The 16,319-nt window shown below is 35.1% G+C and overlaps 1 protein-coding gene across 9 annotated transcripts in view; it reads left to right on the top strand.

Annotated features, from left to right (window-relative positions):
* LOC113050330 (neural cell adhesion molecule L1-like protein) overlaps nt 1–15,605 on the top strand; it is an 83,664-nt gene extending 68,059 nt beyond the window's left edge. For 5 of the 9 annotated variants that reach the window (XM_026213187.1, XM_026213189.1, XM_026213186.1 and 2 more), the window contains 5 exons: nt 1,153–1,275; nt 4,443–4,619; nt 11,479–11,610; nt 12,257–12,329; nt 14,354–15,605. In XM_026213187.1, the coding sequence (XP_026068972.1) occupies nt 1,153–1,275; nt 4,443–4,619; nt 11,479–11,610; nt 12,257–12,329; nt 14,354–14,555 (707 nt within the window). In that variant the 3' untranslated portion in view covers nt 14,556–15,605. Of the gene's footprint in view, nt 1–1,152; nt 1,276–4,442; nt 4,620–6,852; nt 6,883–7,367; nt 7,551–11,478; nt 11,611–12,256; nt 12,330–12,435; nt 12,493–13,265; nt 13,280–14,353 lie in introns of those variants that run through there. The other 4 variants (XM_026213192.1, XM_026213191.1, XM_026213193.1 and 1 more) reach the window with 4 other exon arrangements.
* Nucleotides 15,606–16,319: the final 714 nt, after the last annotated feature.

Here is a 16,319-nt window from a genome sequence, read left to right as displayed (position 1 = left end):
TATTTAGAGCCTACTTTGGAACACGAATTGTTTTCATTTGTCATGTTTCTGTGTGAGCTTATTGTTTTAGAAACAACTTTAAAATTCTGATAGTGTGTACTCCTCAGTTGTTTAGTGTACACAGTACAATGCACAGTTGTTCTATTTATCCAGTTTCAAGTCAGCAAGCGTATGATGCCTAGTGTTGAGTAATTTTTTTTTTCCAATTTTAAAAGTCAAAAAGTTTGTCCAGCCTTTAGTTTACCTTAAAATACATGCTATGTTCCAGTTGGCACACTGTACATCACCAAATAGCATTCAAAATTAGAATTAGTGTGTCCCAAATTGTAGTATGCTGCAATTTAGAAAAACAGTTAAAAATCATGTCAGTGTGAGACTGATGGTTGAGTAGGGATGTTTAGACAAGGACATATGAGTGATTAATAATCAATATCTAACATAATGCAAAAAAAAAAAAAAATATATATATATATATATATATATATATATATATATATATATATATATATATATATATATATATATATATATATTTTCACATTATATTTAATTTGCAACAAGTTTGTGAACATTTATAAAGATATGTTTAGTCATTAACTTGCATCATGCACAAGTTACTGACTGGCAGATCAACATGCAACATCATTTTTTTTCTCCAGAATAGTAGGAAATTAAATTAAATTAAATATGTTGACAGTGACAGGATGATTGACAGGGCAGTTTTAATGGTATCAGGATGCACCTAACAAGATGACACTGCGATCCGGGAAATATGCAATTATGACAAATATTTCCCAAATGTTGATATTTCCAAAATTATTATTATTTATTTGTTTTTCTTCAGAAAAAGAGTACATATTTTAGGATCATTGTATAAGTAGGTTAATTGGGATGCAGCAGTTGGTTCTGGTTTGTCACGAGACCATTCTAGTCACATGTCAAGGGACTAGAATATTTGGAAACAAGTTTGAATACTTAGAAATGCAAATGAAATGTGAGACCTTTGATGTAGGGAAAGATGTCTTTCATGGAAGAAAGAAAGTCACAAAGTTTTGGAATGAACAAATTAATAATAATGACCATTTTTGGGTGAAACGTACCTTTAAATGATTAATATATCTGTCAATTCTTTCTTTCATTCCCTTTCTTCAGTTCCTGGTCAAGTGTCTGCTCTCAGTGTTACAAACATCCAGAATCATGAGGTCACTTTGACCTGGTCTCCTCCGGTTGATGCAAACGGAGTCATAATTGGCTACATCTTCCAGTATCAGCTAAGTATGTGAACACTGCATTTCTAATTTGCTCATAACCATCGCTATAAATGCCTGCATCTTGCTGTGAGGGTTATGTTCTGGGGTTTGCGTAAACAGCTTTTATTTCTGATATTCGTTTTTCATGTGGTCCATGACACAGCTGCATTATTGGTCATTACAGTGATTCTACAGTGATACCACAAACCACTGCATTTGTATTGAATGTTTTTAGCCTCGGTTTATGTCTTTTAAAGTGCTAGAGTACAGAAAGTAAATTTTGTTTGCCACATAGAGCATAAAAAAGCTATTGTCCTGTGTCAGCATGTTGTCTGTGATGCAGATGAGGATTTGGACATACAAAAACAGCAAAGTGCTCTTTGTTGATTCATGTCTCATTACATCGAGTGATGCCTATGTCTCACCACTAGGAGATATCGTTGTGCCACCTACCTTAGGGTTGGCAGCTGCATCTTCCATTCAACAGGGACTACAGTGTTATGAAAATAACTGCACAGGACCTCAATAAGACGCAGTTGTATATTTGCTAAATGATTTATGGGAAACAATTACTTTGACTAGTTAAAGTTGCCTCACTCAATTTGCTTGTTTTTATTATACAGGTCCTGTTAAATCGAATTGAAGACACACTCGTGAATTAAACACCTATTTACTGCATGCTATTAGAGTATGGTTTGATTTTAATTAGGATTTACAGAGAGAAACACTGCTGATTACATAAACGTAGAAGGCTAACAATGCACATCGTACTAATAGTTAAGTGATGCACTATAAGGAAAAGCAAAACATTATGAAGCATATCTGTAAATATCAAGGGATTTTTTTTTTTTTTTTTAAGATAAAGATTTTGATATTTAAAATGTAATGGTCAAATTAAGAATAATTGTAGCTAACCATATCAAAAACATTTAGACTAATCAATCCTGTAGCATGCAAGCATCAGCAGCACTTAAGACTTTTTAATACTATGGCTTCTACACTGCAATAAGTCTTAATTAGTATTTTTAATTTATTTTCCAGTTAAAATATGTAAAATAAATAAGTGACTATAATATATTTATTATATAGCGACTATAATATATATATATATATAAAGAATTTTTATTATGGTTATATATATATATTATGGTTTAATGAATTATTAGCTTTTTGAACTCCCTGCAGTTCCCTCACAAACCCCAGTCTGGGAAACCCTGGTCTACTGTACATGAAAAGAAAATTAAATGAAAAGACATTTATGACCGGGTATTCCATTGTGATCAAGCCGACACCTTTTCTCGCACTCTATGCTGTTCTACATGGATCATATCACAGTATAACACCAGGCTGTGCGTGTGCACCATTCAACATGCAACCAGATCCCAGCAGGAATGATGACGAAGCTGATTATGAGGCATACAGTCTGGGGGGCCTCGTCAGCTAATTGTGTTTGATGCTGCGGCTGATCATTGAGGCCAAGTGTCAGGTTGCATATTAAAAGAAACTACATTTTCATCAGGAGAGCTTGCTAAAACCATTCTGCTTCCTTTGAAGTGGGCTCATTGAAGTCCCCTTGAAGAAAGCGATGTGTAAAATGCTGGCAAGAGAGCACACAGCTGTACCCATCGAATGGAAAATAGCAACTGGGATTAAAGAGCCACTGCACAGATGGCCAGCAGCCAGATCCAACTATGCTAAAATCGCACAGAGTTAACAATTCACACAGTGAATTATGGAGGATTCAGATTTTGGTTTGAAAAGCTTATTGGGAAATATTTTATAGGAAAGGGGGACATGTTGCAGTGCAGATAAAAAACTATTTAAACAACTGAAGCACAATAGCTAAATAACACATCAAGAACACATGGATTCGAAATTATGACTTAATTGGCTGTACCCTATTCAGTACACATGTGTTTCCTGACTGACTGACAGCTACTTTCAAGTGCACACATGCTTATGTGTGTAGACCATATGTAAATAAAGCTCGTCCCTTGCTGTGATGTGTGAAAGGTCATCTGCAGTTCTTGCCAGGGTTATTAATGCAAAGTGGTTTGACATGAGTGGATGCAAATAAGAGAGAAAACCTGGTTTGTGTCAAAATATTTAACGGCAAGGCAATGCCATTGTTTTTTATGCTATACACAATTTAGAGATTTTGGGTGATTTTTCTTCCATAACGTCTTCATACTAGTGGAAAGCAACCACCCAAAATGCACATGTAAGTTTTCTTTGTTTGTTTGTTTGTTTTACTTTGTCTCTTTGCATTTTGTAGATTTAACCCTCTGAGGTCTAAGGGTATTTTTGGGACCTGGAGAAGTTTTAAATTTTCGAAGACAATTTTTTTGTTTGTAAAAGTCATATGCGAGTAGGTGTCAACTTAGGGTGGTCATATGCGCCGTTCTTACGGGACACGTCCCGGACAGTATTTTAATATTGCCTAAAACATCCAGAGCAGTTTGACCAATAACATGCAGGTATTTTACATAATCGACCAATCGTGGGGCTGCATGTGAGAAGGCTCTTTATAGCTCTCATGAATGTTACACAAAGATCAAACTGCACAGTGCAAATAGCCAAAACCTGGAGATTTTGGGCATTATTAAAATCCTGGCTGGGACGTGTCCCATATGAACGGTGCATATGGTCACCCTTTGTCAACTATCATGAATGTCATTGTAATTTACACCTGAGAAGACAAAGGTGTATAAAATAAATGTATATATTTTATGTTTAGTGGCGGACACAAAACAAAAACAAAAACACAAAATAGAGTCCAGCCCTGGTCCTCTCTCATCCTTCACTGTCGTCACTCCTCTTTTGTTTTAAATTTAAGTTAACTTACAGAAATACATGCACTTTTCCACGACATTCTCATTTATTGAGATGCACCTGTATTTATATTTAAAAAAAATAGCCATGACATGTCCACACAATAACATTGTGATACTTTTGCATCATACCATAAGTATGAATCCTGTGTCTGTCAAGAAACATTCTGATGTTTCAATGACATGGCCTTGTTGCTACCAGTCCAGCTGAGCGACCAAACACAACACATGCAACTTTGCTGAATAGCTTTGTTTCTTTTTTTATAATCCAGGGATTCTAATGTGTTGATTTGTATTAATTTGTTTTGAAATGTACCATACCTTGCATTGATAGCATGTTCTGTTTCCTTTTCCTGTTTAGTAAATGACACAGAGGAACCAGGTTCTCTGACTACCCTCAACATCTCTGCTGACAGCAGTAAGCTGCGCCTCCAGGATCTGGAAGCACTGAGCAAATATAAGTTTTACCTACGGTGCTGCACGCGGGTGGGGTGCGGACCAGCTGCCAGCGAGGAGCGCACCACAGTCACTGAAGCGAGTGAGTACGGGTGGCAGCTGTTCAGGGGTGGGGGCGTCTCGGGGGAGTCAGCCTGTGGCATTCCAAAGGACAGGAAATCTGGCTTTCTGACATGGATGACCAAGTCAGTGTAGTTATGGGCATCGACCCGGGGAATGCAGAGGACATTATTTCGACCTCCCATCTCACCAAGCTTTTCATATGCCCATCTAAGAATTTCTTTATAGCTAAACAATATCATAACAGTGTGCGACTGGGCTGCATTCATCACTGTCTTGGAAGACCAAGCGCTTATTGATTTGGGGGGGAAAGCTTGCCTGCAAAAAGGAAGGAGAAATAATATGTTGCCTTTGGGAATGGAAATGTTGGATTGCTATTAATACAGACATAGAAATAAGCTGCTAATCAACATAAAAATATATATATATTAAAAGAAAAAAAACACACAACTGTGAATTTACAGCACATTTATCATGATTAATGGTTCAAGCTGCCATACTTACCATCGGCAGTTAGCAGATTGTTGATAAAGTGCTGTTTATTTCCGTTTTGCTGAGGGTTCATAAGGAAGTTTATGGAAGAAATATGATTGAGATGAAAATCCAAAGGCATATTTCCAGTATTTTGGCAGAGTAATAGAAAACAGTCAAGAAAACAAATGAGTGCTGTGATGTGAGGGGAGATATCTTTATGTGTCAATGGGAAACAGCTGCTGAAAATCAGCTGATTTCAAATACGGTTAATAATTAGTGTTTCATTTAAGTACTGGGAGTAGAATATTGATAATATAATAAAAGTATCATGGTATTTCTGCCCCATGGCAATACCATTTTAGTTTTTTGCCCATGAAACATGGTGAAACTATTGTATTATTTGAAATTGCTTGGTTTCCATGTACATACCATTGTAATTTAATATGATTATTTATTTTAGGGCCGGGACTCGATTAAAAAAAATTAATCGATTAATTAAAAATTAATTAGAGGCTTTGTAATTAATTAATCGAAATTAATCGCATTTTAATCGCATATAAATATTTGACCTGAGAACAGTGAGAATTTTTTTTTTTTTTTTCACATGGATTTATAGTATACCATTGAATAATGACTGAATACATAAGCTTAAGCAACAAAATATTGTTTATTTTTGTTCAACCAAGTCCAGCCAGACCAGTGCAATGTTTGCCATTAAGTGTAGCAATAGCATATTTAGAAACAATTTAGAAATAGTACATTTCAGAAATTCAGGAAGCTTATAGGTGCTGGAACCTTCTGTAAAGTGTTTTTAAGTAAAACACAATACTGTCAATTACATTCAGAATATTGGAAACACTGACTATTACAAAACATCTCTCTGTTGCTTCAGAGGCCATAACATGCTAAGTCCAACTCTCAACAACCTTGGCCAAAACAATAAAGAGTTCAACATAAACTGTTGCACCAACAAAATAATACATAGTTCAACATAAAGTGTAAAGTCCACGCTAGCTGCTATATGTTTTGCGTTGAGGTGATACTTGAGGCTCGATGTGTGCTGTGGTGATGTGCGAACGCTAGTTGGTGCTTCAGTATAATCGGTCCGCCGAAACTCATCCAGTGAGAAACGTTCCGCGGTGCAAAAATACGTTATTAAAAATGCGGGATTGTTTTTTTCTGTAATTAATTAATCTTAGTTAACGCATTATTTTTTGTGTAATTAATTAATCTCAATTAACGTGTTAAAGTCCCGGCCCTAATTTATTTATTTATTTATTTTTCTGGTAAGTTTTAAGATTTTGGTTTTTGCAACCATATCATGTCTTCTTTCAGACTAGTGGAAATATAACATCCAAAATACACATTTAAGTGTACAGTTCATCTATTTGCATTTGTAGATTTCAGTTTCAGTTACAGTTTACCATGGCAATATCCTGTGTTTGCCCACGAAACTATTAAATTCTTTGAAATACCTTAATTTCCATCTCACGTACCATGGTATTTCCATCTGATACATACAATATGCCTTTCAAACCCATTCTTTAATAGTGTCATATTTCTGGTGTGACATTTAAAAATATGCCATCACATTTTGAAATACTTTGGAATGGAACTTTCCAAGCTTCTTGCTATTGCATTCTTGCTTTAATGCTTCCGTAACAGGCACTGCAGTCTTATAAACAAGCTGTCTTATGAACTAAAGTTGTCTTGATTTCACTGTCTTTCTGTCGTCCTTGCAATATGTCTTTTTCATTGCTTTATTGCTTTTGTTTTGCCAGCCTCAACAGATGTGGCCTCTTTCAACATCAGTATGAAGTCGTCTGTTTTCTTTAGCACTAGAAACAGCTAACACTATAGTCTAGAAGATACAATTGTAGCTGTATTGTAATGTAAGACTCTATCTTGAAAATGCATGTGGTCATAATAGGGAAATCGATTCTTGTCAATTAATCAATTATTTTTTCTTTTCTTTTTTCTTTTTTGGCCCTGTGCTTGTGTGAGTCTAGCTGATAGTATACATCTTCCATAGGTGTTTGCTAAATTAGATACATCTCACTATTAACCTGTCATCTGCTCTATGTTGGTAACTGAAACTAACTGATTTAGCCATGACCATTTAATCCCGTTCCATTCAAAATAGTTATTGCATAATGCTGTGGTTCAGCTAACATAGACAATTTTTACATTTCATTTAGCATCTGTTAATTTAGTACATCACATGGCTACCTATATCTAAGCCATATCACTACCTTACAACAGTTCAAACCATTTAAAATCCTTTATTTCTTTTCAGGAAAATCCGGCTCACAATTTCCTCCGAGAAAAACTACTGTTTCCCCTGTGGCTAATGCTACTCTTTCTTCCATAGGTACTAATCACAAAAACAAGTTTGTAAAAAACAAATAATAAATGATTTGAGGTTTTATGCTAGTGAACTCTACAAATATTCAGTTTTGTAATAGAAACATATTCAAAAGTTTGGGGTTGGTAAGATTGTTTTTTTTTATGTTCCTGATAGAAGTCTCTTACAGTATGATCACCTAAGTTCCATTTATTTGATCAAAAATACAATAAAACAGTAATACTGTAGCATAGGGAAGTCGTGGCCTAATGGTTAGAGGGTTGGACTCCCAATCGAAGGGTTGAGGGTTCTAGTCTCAGGCCGGACGGAATCGTGGGTGGGGGGAGTGCATGTACAGTTCTCTCTCCACCTTCAATACCATGACTTAGGTGCCCTTGAGCAAGGCATCGAACCCCCAACTGCTCCCCAGGCGCCGCAGCATAAATGGCTGCCCACTGCTCCGGGTGTGTGCTCACAGTGTGTGTGTGTGTGTTCACTGCTCTGTGTGTGTGCATTTCGGATGGGTTAAATGCAGAGCACAAATTCTGAGTATGGGTCACCATACTTGGCTGAATGTCACTTCACTCACTTATTATCACTTATATTATTACAGTGCTTTTTTATATCATAATATATTAAAATGTAATTTTGGGATAAAAAAGCAAGTCTTTTCTGTCACAATTGAAAATTTTCTTGCTGAATAAAGTATTCATTACTTTAAAATAAGAAAATAAATAAAATCAAACTGACCACAAACGGTAGTGTACTGTATTTGTGGATGAAGTGAACATGTCTGATTTGTTGGGACTTATCAGTGGACTGAAGAATAGTGCTGATGTAGCACAGAAGTGGCTTTTAAATGGATAAAGGGAAGTCGTTTAAATTCTGTTGCTAAATTTCCCCACAAAAGTGGCTTTCGGGACTAGACTTGCAGGACACGTGTGGCACGAGCTTTCCTCCCTCCCACTGTGGCAGCAGATGCGGACTGACAAACCTCCAGCTAGCTCGCTCAATATTTATAGCATCATTTCTATGTCAAGCAAAGGTGTCACACCACACCGATGATTAACGCAGTTTCTACAATAACAGGGTGGATGGAAACGCATCACGATTAGAGGATGTCATTCAAGCATGGGGCGATGGACAGGATAGCTGCAGTCCTTCGGTGCAGATGGATTCCTGAAAAGAGCCTGAGAATAAATGTGTTCCATTTGCATGTTTCGCCCAAAGGGAGAGGTGTTGTGTGATTGAGATGTGTAGTAATGAGTTTTGACAGCAGACAACAGTCTGCCTAATTGCTACACCTGAAGGTGATGAAAACACAAGTTATCTGTGATTGATATAGCTCCGGCGGCACACCGTGTAGGTAGCAATTGTCCAAGTCGAATACTTCTGGCTTCCTGAATAGAAACAGTGTACGCTGCATCCAGGTCTTTCAGCAACTATCAGAATTTGGTGACTGCGTAATTACTACCCTGCAACTCTGTCTAAAATGATCTCTTATTATTTCTTCTTATTTCACCCAGTGTAACAAGCACATCATTATACAGGTCGTTAATTAGTCATTTAATTACAGGAGACTCGCAGCTATGTTTCTGATGGAAATTAAACCCCACTCTTCTATTCATTCTGTCATCTGAAGACCTGCCATTTGTTTGCGACAACCCTTCACTTTAACTTCTTTGCACTGTGTCTTAACCAGCCGCGACTCTTGGGTTTCCAGTGACAAGTAATTAGTCTGACCACAATGAAAGTAAAAATGTTCTGCAATGCAACGAACTACCAGCCACTCAAAACACATTTATTATTCACATGACAAGATTACAGTAATTATGAGCTCCTAAGTACCAGTTTGACAAAATGCCTTTGTCAAACTGGTAATTATTTTGCATTAGTTTGAGTGCTCCAGCGTTTTTACTTCACTAGTAATGTCATATACTGTACTAGTAAAACATATGTATTTATGAATTAGTTATTATGTTTGTTTCCATTTGAAGCACGTTATTTCATCTGAAGATGTGAACAAATCAATGTTTTTATTTATTTATTTTATTAGTATTATGATCATGAAACTGCACAATAGTTAGTTATGTGGAATTGGATTTAAACCATTCAGATTTCCTTGTGGGTGGGGTTACCTGCTTAAAAACAGGATGTGAAAAACTTTGAATAAATAAAAAATATACATATATCTTTTATTATTTTCTCTGGTTCCACACCTGGTTAGGACAGTGTTAAGAACTATAACGAAAAGAAAACTATAACGATAACTATATTAACATCCACACCCATGCACAGTATCAGTATGTTTATTATAAGCATGTGCTGCATTTTTGTTGTCTGCCACTGTATAAACTTTATACCTTTAAATCAGGATGGATTCTGATTGGCTGTGATGTTTTAATGATCACCAGAAAAAAAAAAAAAAAAAAAAAAAAAAAATATATATATATATATATATATATATATATATATATATATATATATATGTATATATATATATATATATATATATATATATATATATATATATATATATATATATATATATATATATATATATATATATATATATATATATGTATATATATATATATATATATATATATATAGAAAGGGATTCCAACAATATCCTTTCTTTGTTCTGTTATTGATATAATTGCAGTGTGGACTCTGGTAGTCTTTTAAATGTAACTTTAACTTTAACTTTAACTATAACTTTATAGTAATCGTCCTTGGTGTGAATGGGCCTTAAATCCCTTTTTCTTTTGCAGACCATTGCAACTTGAAAATGCAAGTCAAAAAATATGGTTATAGCATAATTTTGTTGAAGTGATGTCTGGCAAAGATCATATATTACAGCAAACATAAAGAAAATAAAGAAGGCACTCTTTCTTCTCCAAGTCATCTAACAAGCAACCCTTCCTCGTGTCATTTACAGTACTAACCCGCTGTGTAATCTCTCTCTTTTCTCAGCTGTGTTGAATATTAGCACCTCAGTTAGTCACAACTTTGCAAATATCAGCTGGATTCCAGGCACAGAGCAGACGGAGTCAGAGTTATATGTTGCCTTTATGAAAAACCGTAAGCTTTTCTTACCGTTCTCCATCCCTGTTCTTCTAAATGAAACCTTGAGTTTCTATAGGATTTCTCACTGGTTGTGTAGTCACATTAAATTCAAAAGATAAAAAGTTCATTACATGATTTATCTTTAGAGCATTATTGTAAATTTAGGAGTAGATATATATAGATTTACAATAATAATTTACAGCATAAATATAAAATATAATTATTAAGGCTGTCAACTTTATATATATATAAATTACATGATATAATCTTGATGGAATTTACAAATACCTATAGTTTCAATTATCAATTGTGTTACTTTGTATAAAATATTACTTTTAATTGTATAACATTAATTTGGCAGCCATAATCATTTCTGACCTCCCCCCCATATACATAATTATGTGTATATATATATAGCACAGGTTTCTTAGTATACTAATATCCCTTCACCCACTATGTACATCCTGTAGATGAAGGTATCTGGAAGATTTCCAATGCGCTAAATTCTTCTAAGACTTTCCACACCATTGAAGGGCTCGAACCTGGGACTGAATACACAGTGCGTCTCATGACTAAAAGCTGGGTTGATAATTCTAGTATTTTTGAGGACATTATCAGGACCAGTGCTAAAGGTGAGGAGAACGCAGTCTCCGAGATGACGGAAATGCAAAGCAAAATTGTCTTTTTCTCTTCTTTTCCCATCTCATCAAGAGTCCCGAGCAAAATCCTGTGATAAAATTGTCATGCGTGGCGTGCCATCATGTCCATAGAGCATGTGTTCTGTGGATTTGATAGAAGGAATTATGCTTTATCAGCCTCTGGCACTGAGTAATTAGACATGCAGCCTGGCAGTTTAATATTAATATTTGCACATTTCCATTCTAGAGTTTGCCTGGTGTCTCTCATGTAGCGTAAGATGTTCTCACTGGATGTCAGTATTCAATGCAGTGTCCTCAGGAAATGTCAAACTTAGAGAATGCTTTGTCTCTCACAGGTCTGGCCAGCATTCATGGAGGCAACTCCAACCAGGCCTGGTTCATCGGGCTCATGTGTGCCATAGCTCTGCTCACCCTCATAGTGCTCATAGCATGCTTTGTGAACCGAAACAAAGGCGGAAAGTACTCAGGTAATCTCTCACACAATGATCCAAATCAGTTGCTGGAGAAAATTGCAGAGTTCTTTTGTGAATGTGAACGGCATCTGTTAAAAAATCAGTCAGAGAACACTAGCAAATGTCCACACTGTCTGAAGATTTTCTTTTAAGAATAATAAAGCCAAAAGGTTTAACAAGTAGTAAAAAACACACTGAAAGTAAGATGGAAAATCATTGTATATCACATTCACACCTCGATCATCACAGTAGCACATGGAACATGTTAACACGCTTATATTTAGAACATTTTGCATCTTCGTTGGGGGCTGTAAATTGGGTTTGAGTCAAGATTCTACCCAATAACGTTGTTCTTCTAAACTGTTGTAACCTTTACAGCTGTGATTTTTTTCCCCTTCTAATTACTGTACAGAAACAGCATGAGCCAGGTCTGTTCACTTGCATGTGTTAAAATGAACTTGCAGTTGTGCTTGCTGATGCAGTACAATTTTAATACTAATAATCTTAATGAATGAAAAACATTGATGGAACAGCTGGCATGAAACGTAGCTACAGGCTAACCTTAAATTACCTTGACGTACATATATTTATGTGTGCAAATATAATTTAGACTATTTATTAGACTGTTTTAAATGGTTGTGTATGTCTTTTGTTCATTCAGTGAAAGAGAAAGAGGACCTGCACCCCGACTTGGAGTCCCAGGGCATAAATGATGATACCTTCTGTGAATACAGGTATTTCAGACCGCCACCAGGATTTACTGCACACATAGAGGCAGAATGACGGCAACCTCTGACACTATTTACTTGTAATTTGTGCATTTTTTCTTTGGTTTGAAAGCCAGCACCAAACCAGCCTGAGCTCTGGACGTGCAGCAAGCTAACGTAACCACCACACGTATGTGCTAAACAATAACAACAAAACCAGTTTTGTTCACACATCGATGACACTGATGTGTTCCTGTTTTATGTGGTGCTTTGTGAGTAGCTAGTACACATGTAGCACTTTAACAATGGCTTTACAGTAAAAATTAAGATCACCTTGTATTGAGATCAAGTGAACAAAAAATTACATAGTAAGATGATGGTAAACAATCTGGTTTAGTTGAAAGACATTTATTGAGGCCAGCATCAAATGTGTTTCTTGTTTCATTAATCATTCGGAGATCCGATAACATTCTCTTTGAGGAATGGTGTTTGTAGTGAAATTTAATCTGAAATATTTTGAGCAGGTTATCCGAGACATATTCTTAATGAAGGCTGAACTATAGATGTGCCTGACTCGTTGTCTTGTGTTCCACTATTTGAAACGCAAGGCCTGTTTTATGTAGACGTCATTCAGTGTGTGAATGCATGAGCTTCACAGTTTGAGTGAAGATAAAGCATGCTCAAATGCACCCATCCTCCTTCAGAATCGCATAAGTTTTTATTCATCTATGATATTAGTCCTTCCATTGAGTGTGGGGCTGGTGGTTTCATAGGCACATGCACGGTGTGTTTGAAATGGCAATTAATTGTAATGCTGGAGTGTTTCTTTGTTTCTATTTTAAAGGAGTTGTTCACACAATAATGGCAATTCTGTTATTATTTACTCACCCTCATATTGTTATGAACCTGGATTTTTTTATTTCTTTTATAATCATTATTATTTCTATGTCATGCCTTCTGAAGACAAGAAGATTTGTGTAAGGACCAGACAAAGTCATTATTTATTGTAAATTATTCCCTTTTTCAATATAAATAATATAATTGACTTTAAAATGCTATAAGTTAGTACATTTGTTATTTGTTAAACACATTATTGATATTGAATTTTGGGCAAAAAGCAAGGGTTAAACAGTTTCCTCATTATGTTATAAGTAAAGCAAACCTTAAATTTCAATTTTTTTCATTACACGAAGTTTGCATATGACTTTAAAATACTTACCATTCAAAAGTTTGGGTCAGTAAGATTTTTTATGTTTTTGAAATGTCTTAAAGACTGCATTTACGGTGTAAAAAAAAAAAAAAAAAAAAAAAATATATATATATATATATATATATATATATATATATATATATAGTGAATTATTTTTTTTTATCAATGAATAAATATACATTTGTATTATTTTAATATATTTCTAAAATATATATATATATATATATATATATATATATATATATATATATATATATATATATATATATACATTTTTCCAGTCTTCAGTGGCATGATCATTCAGAAATCATTCTAATACGCTGATACGGTACTCAATAAATATCTATTATTATTTTTTTATTTGATGAGTAAACCCCGAAAAACCCAGCATTACTTTGAAACAAATTTTCTGTAATTTTCAGTTTTTTATTCAATATAATGCATCCTTGCAAAAGAAAAATATTAATTACTATTAATTTCTTAATTTGTTTTTGTTTTGTTTTGTTTTGTTTTTACTGACCCCAAACTTTTAAACAGCAGTGTGTATAACTGAAATAGTACGCACATATGTGTCAATCTCATGTGGGATAAATTTATATTTATATATTATTCATTTTGGAGATGGACAGGTCATTATTAATTTTATGGAAATAGTTGCATAAAGATTATTGAAAAAAGAATATTATATATAAAAAAAAGATTAAAAAATGAGTGAGTGAGTACAAAATGATATTATCTAGCTCCTCCATATCTTCTAGAGGAATTGGTTTAGCATTAGACCAATCAAACATAACAAAGACCAAGACAGCCAAACTCAGTTATTTTCCCATGTCTTACACAGCGATAATGATGAGAAACCACTGAAAAGCAGCCAGCATTCGTTGAATGGTGACTTGAAAGGAGGGGACAGTGGAGACAGCATGGTGGACTACGGCGACGAGGATGCTCACTTCAACGAGGACGGCTCTTTTATCGGAGAATACTCTGGACGCAAGGAGAGGGTCTCCATGGAAATCAAGGGAAACAATCAGAGCACAGCATAATGGACCAAGGACAATTTATTTTGTTGGACAAGTTCTCACAAAAGGTCAGTGAAAAGGAAACAGAAGGAAAAAAGCGCAACATAATGGCACCTGAAGGACATTTTTGCAATTAATGTGTTATTGTCAAACTCTCAGTCATACTCATTTTACAAAGCGTAGGTTTTTTTTTGCGCACTGTAACTGATCAATCATGTCAGTTGTGTATACTTTTGTGGGGTGTTTTTGTATTAAATCTTTGAAAATCATTGGTGACCTTGGAGCTACCAGAAAGTTTTTTTTTTTTTTTTTTTTGTAAATGCAAACTCTGTAAACCGTTTTTGCTTTCTTCGTGGCATCATGTAGCCAAGCAAGTTTTATGTCAGGGTATGAACTTTGTATTTTTATTTTTCGTTGGAAGCAAATATTATTGACATTTTATATTTCAGATACTGTATACTGTGCATTCATTAAATGTGGGTTATTATGTGTACAAAGGAGTTGTTGGTTAAATAATCGTAATTTCTGTCGAATTCCAAAAAGCATAAGGCAACAGAAGGGTTGACACAATTAATCACATGCTTTGTTGAACATTTTGCATTGAACTGATTATTAATAACGGTCCATGGTGTATTAACAAGCTGCATAGCTATATTCACTACCACATAAACCCCTACAGTGAGTCTGCTGCTCTTAAGCCATTAGGCATAAATCAGTATATCATCAAACAGGCACACACTTATTGTTCATATATATATAAAAAAATAAAAATAAACGCCTCATATGCCTTAGAATGACCTTGATGTTCTGGTAAGTATGACGTAATGAATCACATTCTCATGGATTCCGTAAAACAGGGTTGGAATTCATTAAATCTTATGAAATAGTTGTATCCATAAGTGGACAATTCAGAAACAACACACTTTTCCTCCAGAAAATGCATTTTTATTTGATTTTGGAATGTCTCCACGTAGAGTCAAACCCAGATTCTGTACACTGTTTCTGTAAATTCTGTTTGCATGTTGAATGAGGTTTGTGTGCAGATTTGACATTAAATTGTATCATTTTTCTTCACTCGGGGTTTGCTGAATCCAGCGTCACAGCTTTTTTGAACCTCGAAGCTTGTGTGCTGATTAATGCCTAGACGCATGTGTCTTATTGTGAAGCTTTTATAAACGTGTGGAAAACATTTTACGTAGCTTTCATATTCCAGGCCCACTCCTGGATACATTACGGTAAATGCTGACTGATGGTGACAAGGACTTTAAAAAACACTGGAGTTAACAGCAGAAAGCATTGGATACTGCAGGCAGAGTCTGTGAAAAGATGTATCGTAAGTAAAGATCTATAAAATAGTACATCTCTTTGAGAGCTACGCACCATATATCAGACACTGTGCTCAATAAGCGTTCATCCCAGAGGAAATCTATGTATTTGACTGTAAGAACACGGATGTGCTCTGTCAGGGAAATAACCTCGGTGAAAGTGTCGGAGCAGCTGGAAATGAGACAATGAGAAGAAGAAAAGAGGGGTCAGCCACTCTTGTGATGTGTTCAGCATATACAGATACAGCATCTAAAAAAACACAGATATCAATAATGCAACATTTTTTACCGAGTGAGCAGCCTGAGGATACAATAGATGAAATCCACTAAATAAAAAGCTAAAATTGTATTAGAAAGCCCAAAGATCTGCCTCTGCGGAGCAGCACAAAAAAATGAAAATATTTGCAACTTCAATTATAAGGTAGTAGATAGATAGATAGATAGATAGATAGATAGATAGATA

The sequence above is a fragment of the Carassius auratus genome, chromosome 31 (assembly GCF_003368295.1).
Source record: "Carassius auratus strain Wakin chromosome 31, ASM336829v1, whole genome shotgun sequence".
In the NCBI taxonomy this organism is placed as follows: domain Eukaryota; kingdom Metazoa; phylum Chordata; class Actinopteri; order Cypriniformes; family Cyprinidae; genus Carassius; species Carassius auratus.
This window is presented reverse-complemented; position numbering and strand designations above follow the sequence as displayed.